This window comes from Crinia signifera, chromosome 9 (genome assembly GCF_055691185.1).
Source record: "Crinia signifera chromosome 9, ASM5569118v1, whole genome shotgun sequence".
NCBI classification, from domain to species: domain Eukaryota; kingdom Metazoa; phylum Chordata; class Amphibia; order Anura; family Myobatrachidae; genus Crinia; species Crinia signifera.
Genome location: NC_139225.1, coordinates 22,543,798 through 22,568,369, shown reverse-complemented (window position 1 = coordinate 22,568,369; position 24,572 = coordinate 22,543,798). Strand labels below are relative to the sequence as shown.

Sequence of the window (24,572 nt, the reverse complement as noted above, 5' to 3'; positions counted from 1 at the left end):
TGTTTCGTGGCTGGGGAGAATTTCGGCTGCCAAAATGGTTCTTCTACCAAAATTAATGTACCTATTCAGGTCTATCCCAAGACTTCCCTCTAGGTCCGTTCTTCAAAGATTTAACCAACTTGTAACTAAATATGTCTGGAAAGGGGCTAGACCGAAGATAGCAAAGAAAACTCTAATAAAACCCAAAACAAATGGTGGTGTGGTGTGGCGTTCCCTGATTTAGAGCGCTACCTTGCTTCTTGTATCCTAAATCAAATTAGGGACTGGATGTCACCTGTCAAACCCTGGGTAGTCCTGGAAAGCTCCTATTCCCACCCGATTCCATTGGTAGACTTGTTGTGGCTTCCCCCTGCGATATCACGTAAACTTGCAGCACAGTGTAAATCTATCCAAATATCACTTGATGCTTGGCATAAAGTGGTAGAATCTACAGATAAGGCAACCCTACCAGCCCCTCCTTTGTCACTTAAGACCCTTAAGTCTCTAATCCCTATACCTCAGCTGAATAGATGGGTTATTCAGGGCATATCCTCAGTGGGCGATCTCTACATAGGAGGACACCTCAGGTCGTTCACTGATTTACAGAATAATTTTAATATTCCAAAGCAGGACTTCTTTATTTATTTACAATTAAGAAGCTGGCTCCAAGCACACCTACCAGCATCAAACCAATCTCCCTTCCTCCCTACATATCTTAAAAATTTAGCGAGTGTTCCTTCCAACAAGGGAGGAATTTCTAAATGGTATACCCAGCTCCTCTCAGCCTCAGATGGGCATAAAACACCTTCCCAAACACAGTGGGAAAAAGACCTAAAAGTGTCCCTCTCTGAGGAGGACTGGGATGATATTTTCAAGTCGTGTTTTAAGATCTCACGGTGCTTGCACCACTCTGAAATGTTTTTTAAACTCATCCACAGAGCCTACTTCACCCCGGAGAGGTTGCATAGGATCTGGCCATCCACCTCGAACCTCTGTTGGAGAGGATGTGGTTTGGTTGGAAACCTTATCCACGTCTTCTGGGAGTGCCCGGTTTTGCGGCCTCTCTGGGCTGAGGTATTTCTCCTGATAGGCATTATACTTACCCACCCCATTGCCCCGGACCCAGCATTTGCACTGCTTCACATTTTTCAACCCTATTTCTGTGCTGCGGACAAATATTTAGTTGGACATGTGTTGATGGCCACCAAAGCCATGATCGCTAAACTGTGGAAATCAGATGTCATCCCGACAGTAGACTCCATTCGTAAAAAAATCCACAAACATTACACTTTTGAAACTACCGGAGCAAAATACTCCTCTGCACCAAACTCAATCCTGATGAAATGGTTTGGATGGTCCCTCTACTGTGACAAAGTGGGCGTCACAAACTTGTTAAGTGATTCTTCTGAGGCTTCAACTCTAACCTCATCCTCTGATGGCTCTTAGGCCCTTATTCTGATCTGTGCGGAAATTCCCGCATTCTTACGGAGCGGTCCGCACGCCACGGTGTTTTTCCGCATGCGGCCATCGTCCGTAGAAACGCCCACGTGTCCTCCGCATTCGGACGGACTCACTCTTTAAGAACAGGGCGTGTTTACGGACGACATACAAATCATGCGTGTGCGGGAGAAACACTCCGATTCGGCACGGTATTACAGAGTATTACAGAGTATGCTCGGGAATACCGCATCCGAACGGGAGCCAAGCGGTGCTACCGCACGTAAGCGGAGGATTTCCGCCAAACAACCCACTATGAAGTATCTTCTGCAATACATCACATGACCCACTTATTCAATTACCTACCCTCATAAAAAACAGCTTATTTGTAATTGGAATCAATTAGATTCCAATATATCCTTACAAGCATGCCTAACACATGCATAGCACACATTAACCCTTACAGCAATGTAAGTGCAATGGTTTCTATTACACCCTGTGTCAAACATTATAAACATTCTACACATATACTATTTAAAGTGCTAATAAAACCAACAACTGTGAACTTGCATAAAGAATTTATTAAAATATCTATTTAACATAATGAAAAAAAAAAAAAAGGAAACATTAAATGAGCAGGTCTTTTAGGTCCTGCAAGTCGGCTTGAAGGAGCCGGAGATGGTGCTCTGCTCGCAGGAGGTGACATGAATATAAATAAATGTGTTTACTTTACCCAAAATGTGTGGTTTCATGAGTACATGTCAAATACACATGTGTATTGCTAGTATTAATATTCTGTCATGTCCATTGTTAGCAGTTTGAAAGTGTCTGACAAGTACAGCATATGTGGGTGTTTAGTACGGGTTCCTTGAAGCAGCAATGGTTTCAATTAAAGCACTGACAAGCGTCCTATTAGTGAGTAATGAGTAAAGGAGTAGATTCTATTGGGTTCAGGTGTTAATGGTTGTAGTCATTAGGCGTACGTTCGCCTACCGCATGAACGAGTGGTGTCCGCAAAGCAATAGTACACTTGTGGACACCGCACATTTCTGCCCTTTTTTCATCGCGTGCATTCGGAGTGGTTTCCGAATGTACGCCCCCCAACATAAGTGTACTCCCCCGTGTCCGCCCATGTTTCCGCCCCGTTTTGCCCACTTTGAAACTACGCCCATGTGTCATTCCGCATGACGCCCATAATACGCCCCTATTTCCCGACTGATAGCGGTGAACAGTTTTGGACGGGATTTGGCCGAACTGGTACCGAGTCAAGGCGTGGCACATGCGCGTAGCGTTCTCCACGCATGCGCAGACGTCATAAAGACGCGATCCGTAAGTACGCGGTAAAGTCCGCATCAATCAGAATAAGGGCCTTAGTCTTAGACTTATATTATATAGTGTTACCCTATATACATCTAGAATCAGACTGTACACCAACTGATTTAAATACTGGTATGCTTCCGTTTTTCTATATCAGAGATATCCATTCGTGCAATTATGACTGTTATTAGATAGGCAGTTCGATGCAACTGCTCTCTGTATCTCTCTTTTGTACATGTACCCTTCCCTCCCTTTTTCCTTTCTGTAACCCCCCCCCCCCCCATACAAAATGTCTTTCAGACAAAATTTCTTGCAATAAAAATGTAATGTTCAAAAAAAAGAAAAAAATGGGTCAAGGGTGTGCAGTGTGGGCCCCCTTAGACTCAGGGGCTTATGTTCACAACACACGCTGCATTTATTATAGATACGCCAATTCCGGATACTCTAATTAAAGAAAAATTGCTAACAAAAACTCATAGCCTAAGTCACTAGCAGCAGCATGCTATGGATGAGAGCACACCAGCACAGATAAGAAGACCCTGTGTGTTATTATGTGCTGCTGTCTCACTCTCCTACTATACTATATATCTACTAGTTACAGTAGTATGTGGTGCCACTCACTGGCTGAGAATAACACATATGTGGAATCTCTGTATGTTCTAAGTATTTATCACTTGACCTTCTCATGAGTTATCTTGGTTTTTTTCATCCTTAGCTTCCAGATACAATGGGCAGGATATCAAAGAAGAACCTGAAATATATGTCTGTCTTACTGATGGCTTCCTTTCTCCTGAGATTCCTAGCGGGCCCTTTGTACCTTCAGGCGGATCGCCAGAGAACTCCATGTACCTGCTGTCATCGTAGACTAACCACAGATTCTATTACACCACTAGAAGACAACCGGACATTTATCATAGCTCCGTATTTCGAACACCGAATACAGGATAACCGCGCAGTCCGTATCATCAGCATTATTCACCATACAGAGGTGAAGGAGCTGTACTGCTGGTTTTGTTGTACATTATCTAAATCGGTGGAGGTATCCCAGGCTCAGATAGACATACTTGGTGATCGGTTCGGCTTTCCCTATGGTACTACGAACCTTGTCTGCATGGAGCCACCAGGTTGCTATGCCAAGTACCTATCTGTCCATACGTCTCCTACGGGGAACATGATGCAGTTACCCCTGTTCCAAATACAAAATCAGGAAATTAAACCGTTCTCCGCCAACTTCACGGTCTGCATTTCCACCATGTTTGGGAATTACAGTAACGTCTTACAGTTCATACAGGCGGTGGAGATGTACCGGATACTGGGTGCCCAACGGGTCATGATCTACCTTAATAACTGCAGCACCCATGTTGAAAAAGTTGTGCAATACTATGTAGCAGAAGGTCTCATAGAACTGGTACCATGGCCAATCCAACGTTACTTGAACATATCAAAAAGATGGCATTATATTTTTGAAGCCAAGGATATTGGGTATTACGGTCAAATGACAACACTCAATGACTGCATCTATCGGAACATGTACAGGAGTAAGTTTGTGATGCTTAATGATATTGATGAAATCATTCTGCCAATCAAACACCAGACATGGGACGGCCTAATGGAAAGTCTCCAGGAACAGCACCCAGGAGTTGGGGTTTTTATCATTCAAAATTTAATTTTCCCTCGAACTGTCACCATTAACGGAAACTTCTCCAACATTTCATCTTGGAAGAGTTTGCCAGGAATCAATATACTGGAGCACGTTCTTCGTGAGCCTGAAAAACTGGGCTATTTGAGTCCCGATAAAATTATTATGGATCCTAGGAAGGTCTATCAAACGTCTGTACACCACGTTCTAAAATTGATTGGGGGCCATAACAAAGTCTCTGCGGAGACAGCCCTGCTTTACCATTGCAGAGACCCACACCAGAAAAATGTACCCAAGACATCTCTAATAGAAGATACAACTCTTTGGAGATATAATGCTTCGTTGATTCGAAATGTTAATAAGGTCCTGAGCCAAGTAGATTTATAGTCATAAGAACCCAAGAAACTGGTCATTAAAGTCAGATTTTTCTTTTGGGATCATCCAGATTTGGCATTGTCACCTTTTTTATATAGGGATTAATTAAACGGATTTCAGGCATTACATTCTCAGGTTTTCTATGAGGGCAAATACAAAGTTCTGATTGTGGCCATTAAGGGGTCTATCTACTAATGGGGTATACACATGTAACAATGGCCCTTATTCTGGTTGACTAGGTCGGATGTGAATTTGCATCCTTGCAAGTCACCCTAACCCCAGCCTTGCGAATGGTTAGCCGGCGCCACCCATTCGCAAGCGGGATTCATTCGCAAGGCTTGCGAATGGATGTTTAACATGAACATCCATTTGCATGCCAGAGGGAACCTCCCCCATCTTTCGATGGCCGCCGACCATTGAATGATGGTGAAGGCACACAATATGTAAGGGTGGTCCAGAGCACCATTACACATGCGTGTAGAATTCCAGGGATTTGGGTGGGCAACTGACACCTGGTTATGTCAGCTGTCCGCCTCATGCACGTGCGTCACGGAGGCATTAGCATGTGTATTCCCAGTGTTTTCATGGGAATGCTGGGCATTCACATATGCTAATGGTCCAGCCCTGCACCCCATGCCCTTCTCAGTCCCCACATTCGCACGGCTGGGAACGTGCACCCGGGGAACAAACTTTAGCCAAGTTCGCAGGCACACAGTGTATACACGTGCACAGAAATGCTGCTGTGCATGCACATACCCAAAACATCGGTCCCCGTGCGAACGAACGGCCGCTGAGAATGAACCTAATAAGGGCCAATCTATGTAGATGAGCATTCTGAGCGATACTAGAATGCTCAGCACACAGCACTGCACAGCGCTGTGTGCTGAGCGACCTCCGGTGAGAACATTGGCCCTGACATCCGGCAATTATAGATTTATCCAGCATGCTGGATATGAATTGCCGGGCAAGAAACATGCGGGCCACACATCACTATGGCCCCTACAGACATAGCGATGTAGGGGCATCAGAAAATGGCCAGATTTGGTGTAGGCTCCATATGCCTTGTAGAGAGATAAATTAGACAGAGATAAACTACAAACCAACCTGCTCATGTCATTTTTGAAACCTGGCAGCTAGCACATGATTGGATGGTGCTTTGGGCCTGATTCAGACCAGGTAACACTGACCATTGAATGATCTCTCACTTTCGGTAATAAAAGTCAGTCTAGGTCAGGGCTGGCCAAATCAGTCCTCGAGATCTACCAACGGTCCATGTTTTCCAAATTACCTAGCTGGTGCACAGCTGTAGTCCAGGGTTGCCGACTTTTAAATGCTCCTCTCCGGGAGAAGCCCGGAGAGGAGACTTTCCTTATCCGATCAGGGGCGGGGCTTGACTGTGACGTCATTAAGCCCCACCCCCATTACGGGAAATAGGTCAAATAACGGTACTTGTGTAGTTTCACGGCGCCAGCATGGCACCATGCGTCTAAGTCCCCTTGCGTTGCTCGCTTCGCTCGCCCACGCTGCGGGCTCGGTGGCTTGCTACGCTCGCCACGCTATTTAAAATCAACTCCATGCCAACATGGATAGTGGGGGTATGAACTATCCATGTTGGCATGGAGTTAAGTTACTTTTTTTAACATAGTTTGTGGCGAGCGTAGAACCCTGGCGCCGTGAAACTACACAAGTACTGAAATTACTTATCTCCATGGAGGGGGCGGGGCTAAAATGACACGATTGTGCCATTTTAGCTCCGCCCCCTCCTCTGAGACCCCTGGATTTCGGCATTTACATGCCGCGATTCGGGGGGCTCAGGGGGTCCCTCAGATTCCGGGAGGGTTACCCACCCTACCGGGGGGCCAGGTGGGGGACCCGATTTTCAGGAGACTCCCAGGAATTCCGGGAGGGTCGGCATCCCTGCTGTAGTCAGGGCCCTCACTAGGAATCACGGGGCCCGAATTGACCCTCAGTCCGGGCCCCCCTCTCTTTCCCTCCACCCATTATTATACTCTATGAAACATCCCCCCATAAACCATCCAATGAGCATTTTCTTTTATCTGGGCTTTTCCTCTTTGTATGATCCATTTCTTACATGTAATAAATAAATAAATCGTGTTGTCCCAATCAGTAGAAGCTGCCATGTTTCTCCTCTCTAGGAATGTGCAATATTCAATATGGAATAACATATTGTGCTCGCTGTGTTACAATGCTGGTCGGTGCAGGGCTGAGTCATTCATAGTAATCAATAAACTAATCAAAAATGTATTATATAGAACATCAATACATTCAATAAATATTTTTAATACATTTTATGTGTGTGTGTGTATGTGTGTGTATATATATATATATATGTCCCAGCGCGACAGAGGCTAAGAGCGTGAATGGGCGATGCGTCTCCATGGAGATGCATAGCTCAGCCCTGATTGGCTGAGTTATGCGTCTCCATGGAGCGCCGCCCATTCAAACCCCCCCAATCCCCCGCAGCCTTACCTTTCGCACTGAGAATTGCACCTCTCGGTGTCGCAATCTTTCAGGTTGCACCAGTCCACTCAAACACAAACTAATTTAGAAGCTTACTTGAATAATAAAAAACTACTAGAACCTTTTCTAACAGCGCAGGTCCGGCTTAAATTAGATTTTTCAAAACAAAAATACTAGAAATGGGGTAATAAGTCGGGGGTAAATTATTGGCCCTTATGTCTAAACCCTACAGAAAATATTCTTTTATCACTTCTATTAAAGACCCTACCACCTATAAGACTTATTTTACTACTAAAGAAATATTATCATACTTTGAGGAATATTACAGATCCCTTTATAAGGACTTCCCGGTACAGGGGGCCAAACAAGAATCTCTCCTAAACTCTGCTAACCTGCCTCCCCTAAGTCAGGAACAAAGGAATAGCCTTATGACGTAAATAACCGGCGAAGAACTTATTCTAGTTCACTCTTTCTGACAAAATCCTTCTTAGATGGACAAAACCATATGCACTGCAGGGGGGCAGATGTAAAACGTGCAGAGAGAATTAGATTTGGGAGAGTTATTTTGTTTCTGTGCAGGGTAAATACTGGCTGCTTTATTTTTACACTGCAACACAGATCTCACTCTGAAGTAAAACCCCACCCAAATCTAACTCTCTCTGCACAAGTAGCATCTGCCCCACCTGCAGTGCATATGGTTTTGTCCATCTAAGAAGGATTTTGTCAGAAAGAGTGAACTAGCATAAGGCCCTTAATTCTGTCATAAATGATTTACATTCCCACAAGGCTCCTGGCCCGGATGGGTTCTCTGGAGTATATTTTAGGATGTTGGAGACAGAGGTCACCCCAACATTGTTGGAAATGTATAATACTATACTGAAAGACAGGCCCCTCTTTCCATCTTTCACTGAGGCGTATACTTCTCTGATCCCCAAACCAGGCAAAGACCCCCAGCTGGCGGAATCGTATAGACCGATTTCTCTATTGAACGTTGATTTTAAAATGCTCACCAAAATTATAGCTAATATATGACAGTCACTGGCACCAGCTTTGCTCACGTCTCATCAAACTGGATTTGTCAGAGGTCGCCATTCAGTAAAAGCCATACGACTGGCTATAGCAGCTATAATAGCAGAGGCTCAAAAGACGCACCCTAGGGGAATGTTATTGAGCTTAGACACAAATAAAGCTTTCGATTCCGTTGCCTGGCCTTACCTCTTCGCAGTTTTGGAGAAGAGAAACTTTGATGACTCCTTTAAATGTAGATGTAATTAAATATTTTTATTCCATGCCTTCAACAACCTTAATAATAAACGGACAGAGAGGGGAGCAAATTCAGATGTTCAGAGGCACCCGCCAAGGTTGCTCTCTCTCCCCTCTGTTGTTTAATATATGTATTGATCCCTTATTTCAGATTTTACAATCTTGGAAATCCTTTGAGAGCATAATGGTCGGAGTTAAAATTGTCGGCATTTGCGGACGATTTACTTTTATACATTGGAAACCCAGAGCAGGCACTGGAACAAATCTTGGGCAGACTCGATGACTTTGGGGAGATATCGGGCTACACAGTTAATTTATCCAAATCTTCAGGACTATTGCTGCACCCTCATGTGTCAATACCAAATTGGGGCAGACATAGGTGCCGATTTATGTTTTTGCTGGTGGGTGCTCAAGCAAAAAATATAGGGGAGTAGCTTCATGGGGAAGGGGTGCGGCCTCAAAAGAATACCAATTTATATTACGCAGCACAGTTGCCTCCAATATTCAAATTACGGCAGCAGAGTTCCCCTTTTTACACATTACAGCAGCAGAGTCCCCCTTTTTGCACATTACGGCCAAATAAATAAATGCCCCCACAGTGCCAAGTACATACGGTAAATGCCCCCACAGTGCCAATTACATAAATGCTCCCACAGTGCCAAATACATAAATGCCCCCACAGTGCCAAGTACATACAGTAAATGCCCCCACAATGCCAATTACATAAATGCTCCCACAGTGCCAATTACATAAATGCCCCCCACAGTGCAGGTGCATAAATGCTACTCAGTCGCACAGAACGCCCTACTCAGCCGCACAGTACACCCAGAGCATGCACATGCTGTCTGGCCCCAGTCCGCATATTACTCCGCGGATGGAATACACTCTTCCCGCCATCCTGGCATACTATTTGCCAGGTGGCGGGTCCGGCGATGCGAGTGCTGCAGCCACAAATTACCAAGTTAATATGGCGGCCCAGCAGCTATGAGGGCAGACATATCCCGGTTAAATGGGAATCGGGTATGATAGACTATTTGGGAATACGCCTTCCAAAGCATCCCTCCGACCTGTCCAGGGCCAACATCTCAGAGGCGGTGAATGCTACATCCAGGGAACACCTAAGACTTTCTTATGTTGGCAGGGCCAACCTCATTAAGATAGTGACCAATCAGAATAGAATCAGGCCCACCATTCCATACCATTGCCTTAGCCAAATCATTATGGACACCAGATACCAGGGGCGTATAACCAAAGGCTCATGTGCAACCTTCTACTTATGGGACCCTCCTCTGTAGTTAGCACTTGGAAGCACAATGCAGTCTTAGCTCTTACAGACTGTATTGTGCTTGCGCAAATCTCTGAGGAAATAAAGCAGTGCAGGGAACAATTTTCTGCAGATTTCCTTGCTGAGCATTTACAAAATTCTGACAAAATCGCTACTGCACCATTTACACAGAGATTTGTGCAGAAATGCTGCTGCCATCAGGAAACTGCAGGGAAGATGAGTATTGAAAAAATGGGTCAAGGGTGTGCAGTGTGGGGCCCCTTAGACTCAGGGCTTATGTTCACAACACAGGCTGCAACTATTATAGATACGCCAATACTGGATACTCTAATTAAAGAAACATTACTAACAAAAACTCATAGCTTAAGTCACTAGCAGCAGCATGCTATGGATGAGAGCACACCAGCACAGATAAGAAGACCCTGTGTGTTATTATGTGCTGCTGTCTCACTATCCTGTCAGGGGTTCCTACAAGGGAGTAAAATGAGAGGATCCAACTCGCCATTGATGGCAACCATTGATGGAGAGCACACCACTGGCCCTCCGGAGCTACTATATATCTACTAGTTACAGTAGTATGTGGCGCCACTGACTGGCTGAGAATAACACATATGTGGAATCTCTGTATGTTCTATGTATTTATCACTTGACCTTCTCATGAGTTCTCTTGGTTTTTTTCATCCTTAGCGTCCAGATACAATGGCCAGGATATCAAAGAAGAACCTGAAATATATGTCTGTCTTACTGACTGCTTCCATTCTCCTGAGATTCTTCGCGGGCCCTTTGAACCTTCTGTTGGATCACCAGAGACCTCCATGTACCTGCTGTCATCGTAGACTAACCACAGATTCTATTACACCACTAGAAGGCAACCGGACATTTATCATAGCTCCATATTTCGAACACCGAATACACAATAACCGCACAATCCGTATCATCAGCATTATTCACCATACAGAGGTGAAGGAGCTGTACTGCTGGTTTTGTTGTACATTATCTAAATCGGTGGAGGTATCCCAGGCTCAGATAGACATACTTGGTGATCGGTTCGGCTTTCCCTATGGTACTACGAACCTTGTCTGCATGGAGCCACCAGGTTGCTATGCCAAGTACCTATCTGTTCATACGTCTCCTACGGGGAACATGATGCAGTTACCCCTGTTCCAAATACAAAATCAGGAAATTAAACCGTTCTCCGCCAACTTCACGGTCTGCATTTCCACCATGTTTGGGAATTACAGTAACGTCTTACAGTTCATACAGGCGGTGGAGATGTACCGGATTCTGGGTGCCCAACGGGTCATGATCTACCTTAATAACTGCAGCACCCAGGTGGAAAAAGTTGTGCAATACTATGTAGCAGAAGGTATCATAGAACTGGTACCATGGCCAATCCAACGTTACTTGAGCATATCACAAGGATGGCACTATCGCTTTGAAGCCAAGGATATTGGGTATTACGGTCAAATGACAACGCTCAATGACTGCATCTATCGGAACATGTACAGGAGTAAGTTTGTGATGCTTAATGATATTGATGAAATCATTCTGCCAATCAAACACCAGACATGGGACGGCCTAATGGAAAGTCTCCAGCAACAGCACCCAGGAGTTGGGGTTTTTATCATTCAAAATTTCATTTTCCCTCGAACTGTCACCATTAACGGAAACTTCTCCAACATTTCATCTTGGAAGAGTTTGCCAGGAATCAATATACTGGAGCACGTTCTCCGTGAGCCTGAAAAACTGGGCTATTTCAGTCCCGATAAAATTATTATGGATCCTAGGAAGGTCTATCAAACGTCTGTACACAACGTTCTAAAATTGATTGGGGGCCGTAACAAAGTCTCTGCGGAGACAGCCCTGCTTTACCATTGCAGAGACCCACAAAGGAAAAAAAAAAAAAAGAGACCCACTCCATCTCTAATAGAAGATACAACTCTTTGGAGATATAATGCTTCGTTGATTCGAAATGTTAATAAGGTCCTGAGCCAAGTAGATTTATAATTATAAGAACCCAAGAAACTGGTCATTAAAGTCAGATTTTTCTTTTGGGATCAGCCAGATTTGGCATTGTCACCTTTTTTATATAGGGATTAATTAAACGGATTTCAGGCATTACATTCTCAGGTTTTCTATGAGGGCAAATACAAAGTTCTGATTGTGGCCATTAAGGGGTCTATCTACTAATGGGGCATACACATGTAACAATGGCCCTTATTCTGGTTGACTAGGTCGGATGTGAATTTGCATCCTTGCAAGTCACCCTAACCCCAGCCTTGCGAATGGTTAGCCGGCGCCACCCATTCGCAAGCGGGATTCATTCGCAAGGCTTGCGAATGGATGTTTAACATGAACCTCCATTTGCATGCCAGAGGGAACCTCCACCATCTTTCGATGGCCGCCGACCATCGAATGATGGTGAAGGCACACAATATGTAAGGGTGGTCCAGAGCACCATTACACATGCGTGTAGAATTCCAGGGATTTGGGTGGGCAACTGACACCTGGTTATGTCAGCTGTCCGCCTCATGCACGTGCGTCACGGAGGCATTAGCATGTGTATGCCCAGTGTTTTCATGGGAATGCTGGGCATTCACATATGCTAATGGTCCAGCCCTGCACCCCATGCCCTTCTCAGTCCCCACATTCGCACGGCTGGGAACGTGCACCCGGGGAACAGACTTTAGCCAAGTTCGCAGGCACCCAGCGTATACACGTGCACAGAAATGCTGCTGTGCATGCACATACCCAAAACATCGGTCCCCGTGCGAACGAACGTCCGCTGAGAATGAACCTAATAAGGGCCAATCTAGGTAGATGAGCATTCTGAGCGATACTAGAATGCTCAGCACACAGCACTGCACAGCGCTGTGTGCTGAGCGACCTCCGGTGAGAACACTGGCCCTGACATCCGGCAATTATAGATTTATCCAGCATGCTGGATATGAATTGCCGGGCAAGAAACATGCGGGCCACACATCACTATGGCCCCTACAGACATAGCGATGTAGGGGCATCAGAAAATGGCCAGATTTGGTGTAGGCCCCATATGCCTTGTAGAGAGATAAATTAGACAGAGATAAACTACAAACCAACCTGCTCATGTCATTTTTGAAACCTGGCAGCTAGCACATGATTGGATGGTGCTTTGGGCCTGATTCAGACCAGGTAACACTGACCATTGAATGATCTCTCACTTTCGGTAATAAAAGTCAGTCTAGATCAGGGCTGGCCAAATCAGTCCTCGAGATCTACCAACGGTCCATGTTTTCCAAATTACCTAGCTGGTGCACAGCTGTAGTCCAGGGTTGCCGACTTTTAAGCCCGGTGAGGAGACTTTCCTTATCCGATCGGGGGCGGGGCTTGACTGTGACGTCATTAAGCCCCACCCCCATTACGGGAAATAGGTGAAATAACGGTACTTGTGTAGTTTCACGGCGCCAGCATGGCACCGTGCGTCTGAGTCCCCTTGCGGGGCTCGCTTCGCTCGCCCACGCTGCGGGCTCGGTGGCTTGCCACGCTATTTAAAATCAACTCCATGCCAACATGGATAGTGGGGGTATGAACTATCCATGTTGGCATGGAGTTAAGTTACTTTTTTTAACATAGTTTGTGGCGAGCGTAGAACCCGGAAGTAGCACGGCGCCATGCTGGCGTCGTGAAACTACACAAGTACCGAAATTACCTATCTCCATGGAGGGTGTATAGGGTGATATTTTTATGTACTTTTTAGACGCCATTTTGTTATGTATAACCTCCATTTTGTATCTGTATAACTTCATTGATATATATATGTACTTTTTATTAGGATTAGTGCTTTTTACAGACATATAGGCACCAGCTAGAAATATAGTTCCATTCTAAGTGTCAGCTGCCTTTTTCCTTTGACCTAGTGTGGAAGATATAGTGAGTGGGAAGAGTAGCCAATGTTTAGGCAAACTGACAGTAAGTAATATATGTTCCTGTTATCAGTATGTCTGATCGGAACTGTCTAGTAAGCTGTATGGGCTATTGTGTCCCTAACTATGTGAACGGGAATCGTGTCATTTTGGGATAATTTATATCATGTGAACAGACTGCTACATCCAGAAAGCAATATCTTACAATACTAGGATATTTGCTGCAGGATGGGTATTTAAAGGCTAGAGACTTTTACATAGCAGAAGGTTCCTGAAGCTAGGTCTGTCTGCAGCGGACATAGATTTCTAAATCACCTCAGTGTAAGAACTCAGTAGAGTTACTTAAAGAGGGATTCTGAGGACGACTGGACTTTTATTCTTTAAACTACTGATGACAAGCATCCGGGACAGATCTTAAAACATCTGAGATAAAAGCTGAGTATTAACTTGTTACTTATTTGCATGTTTTTATTATTGTAACTTAAATAAATGTTTATCTTTGTTTTTTAAATGTCCTGTGTCAGTCTCCATATTTAACACATTGTATCCTAGAACCTGGTCGCTTGAGTTATTACTTTCAACCGACAACAGAGGGGGCGGGGCTAAAAGGACACGATTGTGCCATTTTAGCTCCGCCCCCTCCTCTGAGACCCCTGGATTTCGGCATTTACATGCCGCGATTCGGGGGGCTCAGGGGGTCCCCCAGATTCCGGGAGGGTTACCCACCCTACCGGGGGGCCAGGTGGGGGACCCGATTTTCGGGAGACTCCCAGGAATTCCGGGAGGGTCGGCATCCCTGCTGTAGTCAGGGCCCCCACTAGGAATCACGGGGCCCGAATTGACCATCAGTCCGGGCCCCCCCCATTACTATTACTGCATGGATTAACCCATTCTCCGGCACTTCCGTTTCTCCCTCTCTTTCCCTCCACCCATTATTATACTCTATGAAACATCCCCCCATAAACCATCCAATGTGCGTTTTCTTTTATCTGGGCTTTTCCTCTTTGTATGATCCATTTCTTACATGTAATAAATAAATAAATCGTGTTGTCCCAATCAGTAGAAGCTGCCATGTTTCTCCTCTCTAGGAATGTGCAATATTCAATATGGAATAACATATTGTGCTCGCTGTGTTACAATGCTGGTCGGTGCAGGGCTGAGTCATTCATAGTAATCAATAAACTAATCAAAAATGTATTATATAGAACATCAATACATTAAAAAAATATTTTAATACATTTTATGTGTGTGTGTGTGTGTGTGTATATATATATATATATATATGTCCCAGCGCGACAGAGGCTAAGAGCGTGATTGGGCGATGCGTCTCCATGGAGACGCATAGCTCAGCCCTGATTGACTGAGTTATGCGTCTCCATGGAGCAGCGGTGTAGCTACGTTTTGGGCGCCCCCCCGCCATTAGGTGGGGGCGCCCCCCGCCGCCCATTCAAACCCCCCCAATCCCCCGCAGCCTTACCTTTCGCACTGAGAATTGCACCTCTCGGTGTCGCAATCTTTCAGGTTGCACCAGTCCACTCAAACACAAACTAATTTAGAAGCTTACTTGAATAATAAAAAACTACTAGAACCTTTTCTAACAGCGCAGGCCCGGCTTAAATTAGATTTTTTAAAACAAAAATACTAGAAATGGGGTAATAAGTCGGGGGTAAATTATTGGCCCTTATGTCTAAACCCTACAGAAAATATTCTTTTATCACTTCTATTAAAGACCCTACCACCTATAAGACTTATTTTACTACTAAAGAAATATTATCATACTTTGAGGAATATTACAGTCCCTTTATAAGGACTTCTCGGTACAGTGGGCCAAACAGGAATCTCTCCTAAACTCTGTTAACCTGCCTCCCCAAGTCAGGAACAAAGGAATAGCCTTATGACGGAAATAACCGGCGAAGAACTTAGGGCCTTATTCTAGTTCACTCTTTCTTACAAAATCCTTCTTAGATGGACAAAACCATGTGCACTGCAGGGGGGCAGATGTAAAACGTGCAGAGAGAATTAGATTTGGGAGAGTTATTTTGTTTCTGTGCAGGGTAAATACTGGCTGCTTTATTTTTACACTGCAACACAGATCTCACTCTGAAGTAAAACCCCACCCAAATCTAACTCTCTCTGCACAAGTAACATCTGCCCCACCTGCAGTGCATATGGTTTTGTCCATCTAAGAAGAATTTTGTCAGAAAGAGTGAACTAGCATAAGGCCCTTAATTCTGTCATAAATGATTTACATTCCCACAAGGCTCCTGGCCCGGATGGGTTCTCTGGAGTATATTTTAGGATGTTGGAGACAGAGGTCACCCCAACATTGTTGGAAATGTATAATACTATACTGAAAGACAGGCCCCTCTTTCCATCTTTCACTGAGGCGTATACTTCTCTGATCCCCAAACGAGGCAAAGACCCCCAGCTGGCGGAATCGTATAGACCGATTTCTCTATTGAACATTGATTTTAAAATGCTCACCAAAATCATAGCTAATATATGACAGTCACTGGCACCAGCTTTGCTCATGTCTCATCAAACTGGATTTGTCAGAGGTCGCCATTCAGTAAAAGCCATACGACTGGCTATAGCAGCTGTAGTAGCAGAGGCTCAAAAGACGCACCCTAGGGGAATGTTATTGAGCTTAGAGACAAATAAAGCTTTCGATTCCGTTGCCTGGCCTTACCTCTTCGCAGTTTTGGACAAGAGAAACTTTGATGACTCCTTTAAATGTAGATGTAATTAAATATTTTTATTCCATGCCTTCAACAACATTATTAATAAACGGAGAGAGAGGGGAGCAAATTCAGATGTTCAGAGGCACCCGCCAAGGTTGCCCTCTCTCCCCTCTGTTGTTTAATATATGTATTGATCCCTTATTTCGGATTTTACAATCTTGGACATCCTTTGAGAGCATAATGGTCGGAGTTAAAATTGTCGGCATTTGCGGACGATTTACTTTTATACATTGGAAACCCAGAGCAGGCACTGGAACAAATCTTGGGCAGACTCGATGACTTTGGGGAGATATCGGGCTACACAGTTAATTTATCCAAATCTTCAGGACTATTGCTGCACCCTCATGTGTCAATACCAAATTGGGGCAGACATAGGTGCCGATTTATGTTTTTGCTGGTGGGTGCTCAAGCAAAAAATATAGGGGAGTAGCTTCATGGGGAAGGGGTGCGGCCTCAAAATAATACCAATTCATATTACGCAGCACAGTTGCCTCCAATATTCAAATTACGGCAGCAGAGTTCCCCTTTTTGCACATTACGGCCAAATACATAAATGCCCCCACAGTGCCAAGTACATACGGTAAATGCCCCCACAATGCCAATTACATAAATGCTCCCACAGTGCCAAATACATAAATGCCCCCCACAGTGCCAAATACATAAATGCCCCCCACAGTGCCAAATACATAAATGCCCCCACAGTGCCAAGTACATACGGTAAATGCCCCCACAATGCCAATTACATAAATGCTCCCACAGTGCCAAATACATAAATGCTCCCACAGTGCCAAATACATAAATGCCCCCCACAGTGCCAAATACATAAATGCCCCCACAGTGCAGGTACATAAATGCTACTCAGTCGCACAGAACGCCCTACTCAGCCACACAGCTCACCCAGAGCATGCACATGCTGTGTGGCCCCAGTCCGCATATTACTCCGCGGATGGAATACACTCTTCCCGCCATCCTGGCATACTATTTGCCAGGTGGCGGGTCCAGCGATGCGAGTGCTGCAGCCGCAAATTACCAAGTTAATATGGCGGCCCAGCAGCAGGACTCGGACCCGTGGGTGCTCATCAATTTCCATGGGTGCTCAGGCCCTTGAGCACCCACAGAATCAGCACCTATGGGGGCAGACATATCCCGGTTAAATGGGAATCGGGTAAGATAGACTATTTGGGAATACGCCTTCCAAAGCACCCCTCCGACCTGTCCAGGGCCAACATCTCAGAGGCGGTGAATGCTACATCCAGGGAACACCTATGACTTTCTTATGTTGGCAGGGCCAACCTCATTAAGATAGTGACCAATCAGAATAGAATCAGGCCCACCATTCCATACCATTGCCTTAGCCAAATCATTATGGACACCAGATACCAGGGGCGTATAACCAAAGGCTCATGTGCAACCTCCTCCTTATGGGACCCTCCTCTGTAGTTAGCACTTGGAAGCACAATGCAGTCTTAGCTCTTACAGACTGTATTGTGCTAGCGCAAATCTCTGAGGAAATAAAGCAGTGCAGGGAACAATTTTCTGCAGATTTCCTTGCTGAGCATTTACAAAATTCTGACAAAATCGCTACTGCACCATTTACACAGAGATTTCTGCAGAAATGCTGCTGCCATCAGGAAACTGCAGGGAAGATGAGTATTGAAAAAATGGGTCAAGGGTGTGCAGTGTGGGGCCCCTTAGACTCAGGGCTTATGTTCACAACACAGGCTGCAACTATTATAGATACGCCAATACTGGATACTCTAATTAAAGAAACATTACTAACAAAAAATCATAGCCTAATTCACTAGCAGCAGCATGCTATGGATGAGAGCACACCAGCACAGATAAGAAGACCCTGTGTGTTATTATGTGCTGCTGTCTCACTATCCTGTCAGGGGTTCCTACAAGGGAGTAAAATGAGAGGATCCAACTCGCCATTGATGGCAACCATTGATGGAGAGCACACCACTGGCCCTCCGGAGCTCCTATATATCTACTAGTTACAGTAGTATGTGGTGCCACTCACTGGCTGAGAATAACACATATGTGGAATCTCTGTAAGTTCTATGTATTTATCACTTGACCTTCTCATGAGTTCTCTTGGTTTTTTTCATCCTTAGCGTCCAGATACAATGGCCAGGATATCAAAGAAGAACCTGAAATATATGTCTGTCTTACTGACTGCTTCCATTCTCCTGAGATTCTTCGCGGGCCCTTTGAACCTTCTGTTGGATCACCAGAGACCTCCATGTACCTGCTGTCATCGTAGACTAACCACAGATTCTATTACACCACTAGAAGACAACCGGACATTTATCATAGCTCCATATTTCGAACACCGAATACACAATAACCGCACAGTCCGTATCATCAGCATTATTCACCATACAGAGGTGAAGGAGCTGTACTGCTGGTTTTGTTGTACATTATCTAAATCAGTGGAGGTATCTCAGGCTCAGATAGACATACTTGGTTATCGGTTCGACTTTCCCTATGGTACTACGTACCTCATCTGCATGGAGCCACCAGGTTGCTATGCCAAGTACCTATCTGTCCATACGTCTCCTACGGGGAACATGATGCAGTTACCACTGTTCCAAATACAAAATCAGGAAATTAAACCGTTCTCCGCCAACTTCACGGTCTGCATTTCCACCATGTTTGGGAATTACAGTAACGTCTTACAGTTCATACAGGCGGTGGAGATGTACCAGATACTGGGTGCCCAACGGATCACACTCTACCTTAATAACTGCAGTACCCAGGTGGAAAAAGTTGTGCAATACTATGTAGCAGAAGGTATCATAGAACTGGTACCATGGCCAATCCAACGTTACTTGAGCATATCACAAGGATGGCACTATCGCTTTGAAGCCAAGGATATTGGGTATTACGGTCAAATGACAACGCTCAATGACTGCATCTATCGAAACATGTATAGGAGTAAGTTTGTGATGCTTAATGATATTGATGAAATCATTCTGCCAATCAAACACCAGACATGGGACGGCCTAATGGAAAGTCTCCAGCAACAGCACCCAGGAGTTGGGGTTTTTATCATTCAAAATTTCATTTTCCCTCGAACTGTCACCATTAACGGAAACTTCCCCAATGTTTCATCTTGGAAGAGTTTGCCAGGAATCAATATACTGGAGCACGTTCTTCATGAGCCTGAAAAACTGGGCTATGTCAGTCCTAAAATTATTATGGATCCTAGGAAGGTCTATCAAACGTGTGTACACAAAGTTCCAATATTAATTGGGGACCATAAAAAAGTCTCTGCGGAGACAGCCCTGCTTTACCATTGCAGAGACCCTCGCCAGAAAAATTTACCCAAGACATCTTTAATAGAAGATACAACTATTTGGAGATATAATGCTTCGTTGATTCGAAATGTTAATAAGGTCCTGAGCCAAGTAGATTTATAGTCATAAGAACCCAAGAAACTGGTCATTAAAGTCAGATTTTTCTTTTGGGATCAGCCAGATTTGGCATTGTCACCTTTTTTATATAGGGATTAATTAAACGGATTTCAGGCATTACATTCTCAGGTTTTCTATGAGGGCAAATACAAAGTTCTGATTGTGGCCATTAAGGGGTCTATCTACTAATGGGGTATACACATGTAACAATGGCCCTTATTCTGGTTGACTAGGTCGGATGTGAATTTGCATCCTTGCAAGTCACCCTAACCCCAGCCTTGCGAATGGTTAGCCGGCGCCACCCATTCGCAAGCGGGATTCATTCGCAAGGCTTGCGAATGGATGTTTAACATGAACATCCATTTGCATGCCAGAGGGAACCTCCCCCATCTTTCGATGGCCACCGACCATCGAATGATGGTGAAGGCACACAATATGTAAGGGTGGTCCAGAGCACCATTACACATGCGTGTAGAATTCCAGGGATTTGGGTGGGCAACTGACACCTGGTTATGTCAGCTGTCCGCCTCATGCACGTGCGTCACGGAGGCATTAGCATGTGTATGCCCAGTGTTTTCATGGGAATGCTGGGCATTCACATATGCTAATGGTCCAGCCCTGCACCCCATGCCCTTCTCAGTCCCCACATTCGCACGGCTGGGAACGTGCACCCGGGGAACAGACTTTAGCCAAGTTCGCAGGCACACAGTGTATACACGTGCACAGAAATGCTGCTGTGCATGCACATACCCAAAACATCGGTCCCGTGCGAACGAACGGCCGCTGCGAATGAACCTAATAAGGGCCAATCTAGGTAGATGAGCATTCTGAGCGATACTAGAATGCTCAGCACACAGCACTGCACAGCGCTGTGTGCTGAGCGACCTCCGGTGAGAACACTGGCCCTGACATCCGGCAATTATAGATTTATCCAGCATGCTGGATATGAATTGCCGGGCAAGAAACATGCGGGCCACACATCACTATGGCCCCTACAAACATAGCGATGTAGGGGCATCAGAAAATGGCCAGATTTGGTGTAGGCCCCATATGCCTTGTAGAGAGATAAATTAGACAGAGATAAACTACAAACCAACCTGCTTCTGTCATTTTTTAAACCTGGCAGCTAGCACATGATTGGATGGTGCTTTGGGCCTGATTCAGACCAGGTAACACTGACCATTGAATGATCTCTCTCACTTTCGGTAATAAAAGTCAGTCTAGGTCAGGGCTGGCCAAATCAGTCCTCGAGATCTACCAACGGTCCATGTTTTCCAAATTACCTAGCTGGTGCACAGCTGTAGTCCAGGGTTGCTGACTTTTAGAAGCCCGGAGAGGAGACTTTCCTTACCCGATTGGGGGGCGGGGCTTGAATGTGACGTCATTAAGCCCTACCCCCATTACGGGAAATAGGAGAAATAACGGTACTTGTGTAGTTTCACGGCGCCTTGTGGGGCTCGCTTCGCTCGCCCACGCTGCGGGCTCGGTGGCTCGCTACGCTCGCCACACTATTTAAAATCAACTCCATGCCAACATGGATAGTGGAGGTATGAACAATCCATGTTGGCATGGAGTTAAGTTACTTAACTTGGCATGGCGCCGTGAAACTACACAAGTACCGAAATAATTTATCTCCATGGAGGGGGCGGGGCTAAAATGACACGATTTACATTTACATGCCACGTTTCGGGGGGCTCAGGGGGGTCCCCGAGATTCCGGGAGGGTTGCCCACCCTTCCGGGGGGCTGGGTGGGGGACCCGATTTTCGGGAGACTCCCGGGAATTCCGGGAGGGTCGGCAACCCTGCTGTAGTCAGGGCCCCCACTAGGAATCACGGGGCCCGAATTGACCATCAGTCCGGGCCCCCCCATTACTATTACTGCATGGATTAACCCATTCTCCGGCACTTCCGTTTCTCCCTCTCTTTCCCTCCACCCATTATTATACTCTATGAAACATCCCCCCATAAACCATCCAATGTGCATTTTCTTTTATCTGGTCTTTTCCTCTTTGTATGATCCATTTCTTACATGTAATAAATAAATAAATCGTGTTGTCCCAATCAGTAGAAGCTGCCATGTTTCTCCTCTCTAGGAATGTGCAATATTCAGTATGGAATAACATATTGTGCTCGCTGTGTTACAATGCTGGTCGGTGCAGGGCTGAGTCATTCATAGTAATCAATAAACTAATCAAAAATGTATTATATAGAACATCAATACATTCAATAAATATTTTTAATACATTTTATGTGTGTGTGTATGTGTGTATATATATATATATATATATATATATATATATATATGTCCCAGCGCGACAGAGGCTAAGAGCGTGATTGGGCGATGCGTCTCCATGAAGACGCATAGCTCAGCCCTGATTGGCTGAGTTATGCGTCTCCATGGAGCAGCGGTGTAGCTACGTTTTGGGCCCCCCCCGCCATTAGGTGGGGGCGCCCCCCGCCGCCCATTCAAACCCCCCCAATCCCCCGCAGCCTTACCTTTCGCACTGAGAATTGCACCTCTCGGTGTCGCAATCTTTCAGGTTGCACCAGTCCAATCAAACACAAACTAATTTAGAAGCTAACTTGAATAATAAAAAAACGACTAGAACCTTTTCTAACAGCGCAGGCCCGGCTTAAATTAGATTTTTCAAAATAAAAATACTAGAAATGGGGTAATAAGTCGGGGGTAAATTATTGGCCCTTATGTCTAAACCCTACAGAAAATATTCTTTTATCACTTCTATTAAAGACCCTACCACCTATAAGACTTATTTTACTACTAAAGAAATATTATCATACTTTGAGGAATATTACAGATCCCTTTATAAGGACTTTCCGGTACAGGGGGCCAAACAGGAATCTCTCCTAAACTCTGCTAACCTGCCTCCCCTAAGTCAGGAACAAAGGAATAGCCTTATGACGGAAATAACCGGCGAAGAACTTAGGGCCTTATTCTAGTTCACTCTTTCTTACAAAATCCTTCTTAGATGGACAAAACCATATACACTGCAGGGGGGCAGATGTAAAATGTGCAGAGAGAATTAGATTTGGGAGAGTTATTTTGTTTCTGTGCAGGGTAAATACTGTCTGCTTTATTTTTACACAGCAACACAGATCTCACTCTGAAGTAAAACCCCACCCAAATCTAACTCTCTCTACACAAGTAGCATCTGCCCCACCTGCAGTGCATATTGTTTTGTCCATCAAAAAAGGATTTTGTCAGAAAGAGTGAACTAGAATAAGGCTCTTAATTCTGTCATAAAAGATTTACATTCCCACAAGGCTCCTGGCCCGGATGGGTTCTCTGGAGTATATTTTTGGATGTTGGAGACAGAGGTCACCCCAACATTGTTGGAAATGTATAATACTATACTGAAAGACAGGCCCCTCTTTCCATCTTTCACTGAGGTGTATACTTCTCTGATCCCCAAACCAGGCAAAGACCCCCAGCTGGCGGAATCGTATAGACCGATTTCTCTATTGAACGTTGATTTTAAAATGCTCACCAAAATCATAGCTAATATATGACAGTCACTGGCACCAGCTTTGCTCACGTCTCATCAAACTGGATTTGTCAGAGGTTGCCATTCAGTAAAAGCCATACGACTGGCTATAGCAGCTGTAATAGCAGAGGCTGAAAAGACGCACCCTAGGGGAATGTTATTGAGCTTAGACACAAATAAAGCTTTCGATTCCGTTGCCTGGCCTTACCTTTTCGCAGTTTTGGAGAAGAGAAACTTTGATGACTCCTTTAAATGTAGATGTAATTAAATATTTTTATTCCATGCCTTCAACAACCTTAATAATAAACGGACAGAGAGGGGAGCAAATTCAGATGTTCAGAGGCACCTGCCAAGGTTGCCCTCTCTCCCCTCTGTTGTTTAATATATGTATTGATCCCTTATTTCAGATTTTACAATCTTGGAAATCCTTTGAGAGCATAATGGTCGGAGTTAAAATTGTCGGCATTTGCGGAAACCCAGAGCAGGCACTGGAACAAATCTTGGGCAGACTCGATGACTTTGGGGAGATATCGGGCTACACAGTTAATTTATCCAAATCTTCAGGACTATTGCTGCACCCTCATGTGTTAATACCAAATTGGGGCAGACATAGGTGCCGATTTATGTTTTTGCTGGTGGGTGCTCAAGCAAAAAATATAGGGGAGTAGCTTCATGGGGAAGGGGTGTGGCCTCAAAATAATACCAATTTATATTACGCAGCACAGTTGCCTCCAATATTCAAATTACGGCAACAGAGTTCCCCTTTTTACACATTACAGCAGCAGAGTCCCCCTTTTTGCACATTACGGCCAAATACATAAATGCCCCCACAGTGCCAAGTACATACGGTAAATGCCCCCACAATGCCAATTACATAAATGCCCCCCACAGTGCCAAATACATAAATGCCCCCACAGTGCAGGTACATAAATGCTACTCAGTCGCACAGAACGCCCTACTCAGCCGCACAGCACACCCAGAGCATGCACATGCTGTCTGGCCCCAGTCCGCATATTACTCCGCGGATGGAATACACTCTTCCCGCCATCCTGGCATACTATTTGCCAGGTGGCGGGTCCGGCGATGCGAGTGCTGCAGCCGCAAATTACCAAGTTAATATGGCGGCCCAGCAGCAGGACTGGGACCCGTGGGTGCTCATCAATTTCCATGGGTGCTCAGGCCCTTGAGCACCCACAGAATCAGCACCTATGGGGGCAGACATATCCCGGTT

The 24,572-nt window shown here is 45.1% G+C and overlaps 3 protein-coding genes across 3 annotated transcripts; all 3 read left to right on the top strand.

Annotated features, from left to right (window-relative positions):
- The first annotated feature begins 3,363 nt into the window (after positions 1-3,363).
- Positions 3,364-5,450, top strand: LOC146036525 (beta-1,4-galactosyltransferase galt-1-like). The gene has a single exon (XM_083160504.1). The coding sequence runs from the start codon at positions 3,461-3,463 to the stop codon at positions 4,757-4,759; it is 1,299 nt and encodes a 432-aa protein (XP_083016630.1). The 5' UTR covers positions 3,364-3,460; the 3' UTR covers positions 4,760-5,450.
- A 4,580-nt stretch (positions 5,451-10,030) lies between these two features.
- On the top strand, positions 10,031-11,783 carry LOC146036808 (beta-1,4-galactosyltransferase galt-1-like). The gene has a single exon (XM_083160683.1). It carries the CDS (start codon positions 10,476-10,478, stop codon positions 11,781-11,783), a length of 1,308 nt encoding a protein of 435 aa, XP_083016809.1. The 5' UTR covers positions 10,031-10,475.
- Positions 11,784-18,557: 6,774 nt separating this feature from the next.
- On the top strand, positions 18,558-20,383 carry LOC146036524 (beta-1,4-galactosyltransferase galt-1-like). Its single transcript, XM_083160503.1, has one exon. It carries the CDS (start codon positions 18,582-18,584, stop codon positions 19,842-19,844), a length of 1,263 nt encoding a protein of 420 aa, XP_083016629.1. The 5' UTR covers positions 18,558-18,581; the 3' UTR covers positions 19,845-20,383.
- Positions 20,384-24,572: the final 4,189 nt, after the last annotated feature.

What these genes read in the sequence shown, in the direction of transcription:
- LOC146036525 (XM_083160504.1), top strand. Translation starts at nt 3,461, where the DNA reads ATGGGCAGGATATCAAAGAAGAACCTGAAATATATGTCTGTCTTACTG.
- LOC146036808 (XM_083160683.1), top strand. Translation starts at nt 10,476, where the DNA reads ATGGCCAGGATATCAAAGAAGAACCTGAAATATATGTCTGTCTTACTG.
- LOC146036524 (XM_083160503.1), top strand. Translation starts at nt 18,582, where the DNA reads ATGTCTGTCTTACTGACTGCTTCCATTCTCCTGAGATTCTTCGCGGGC.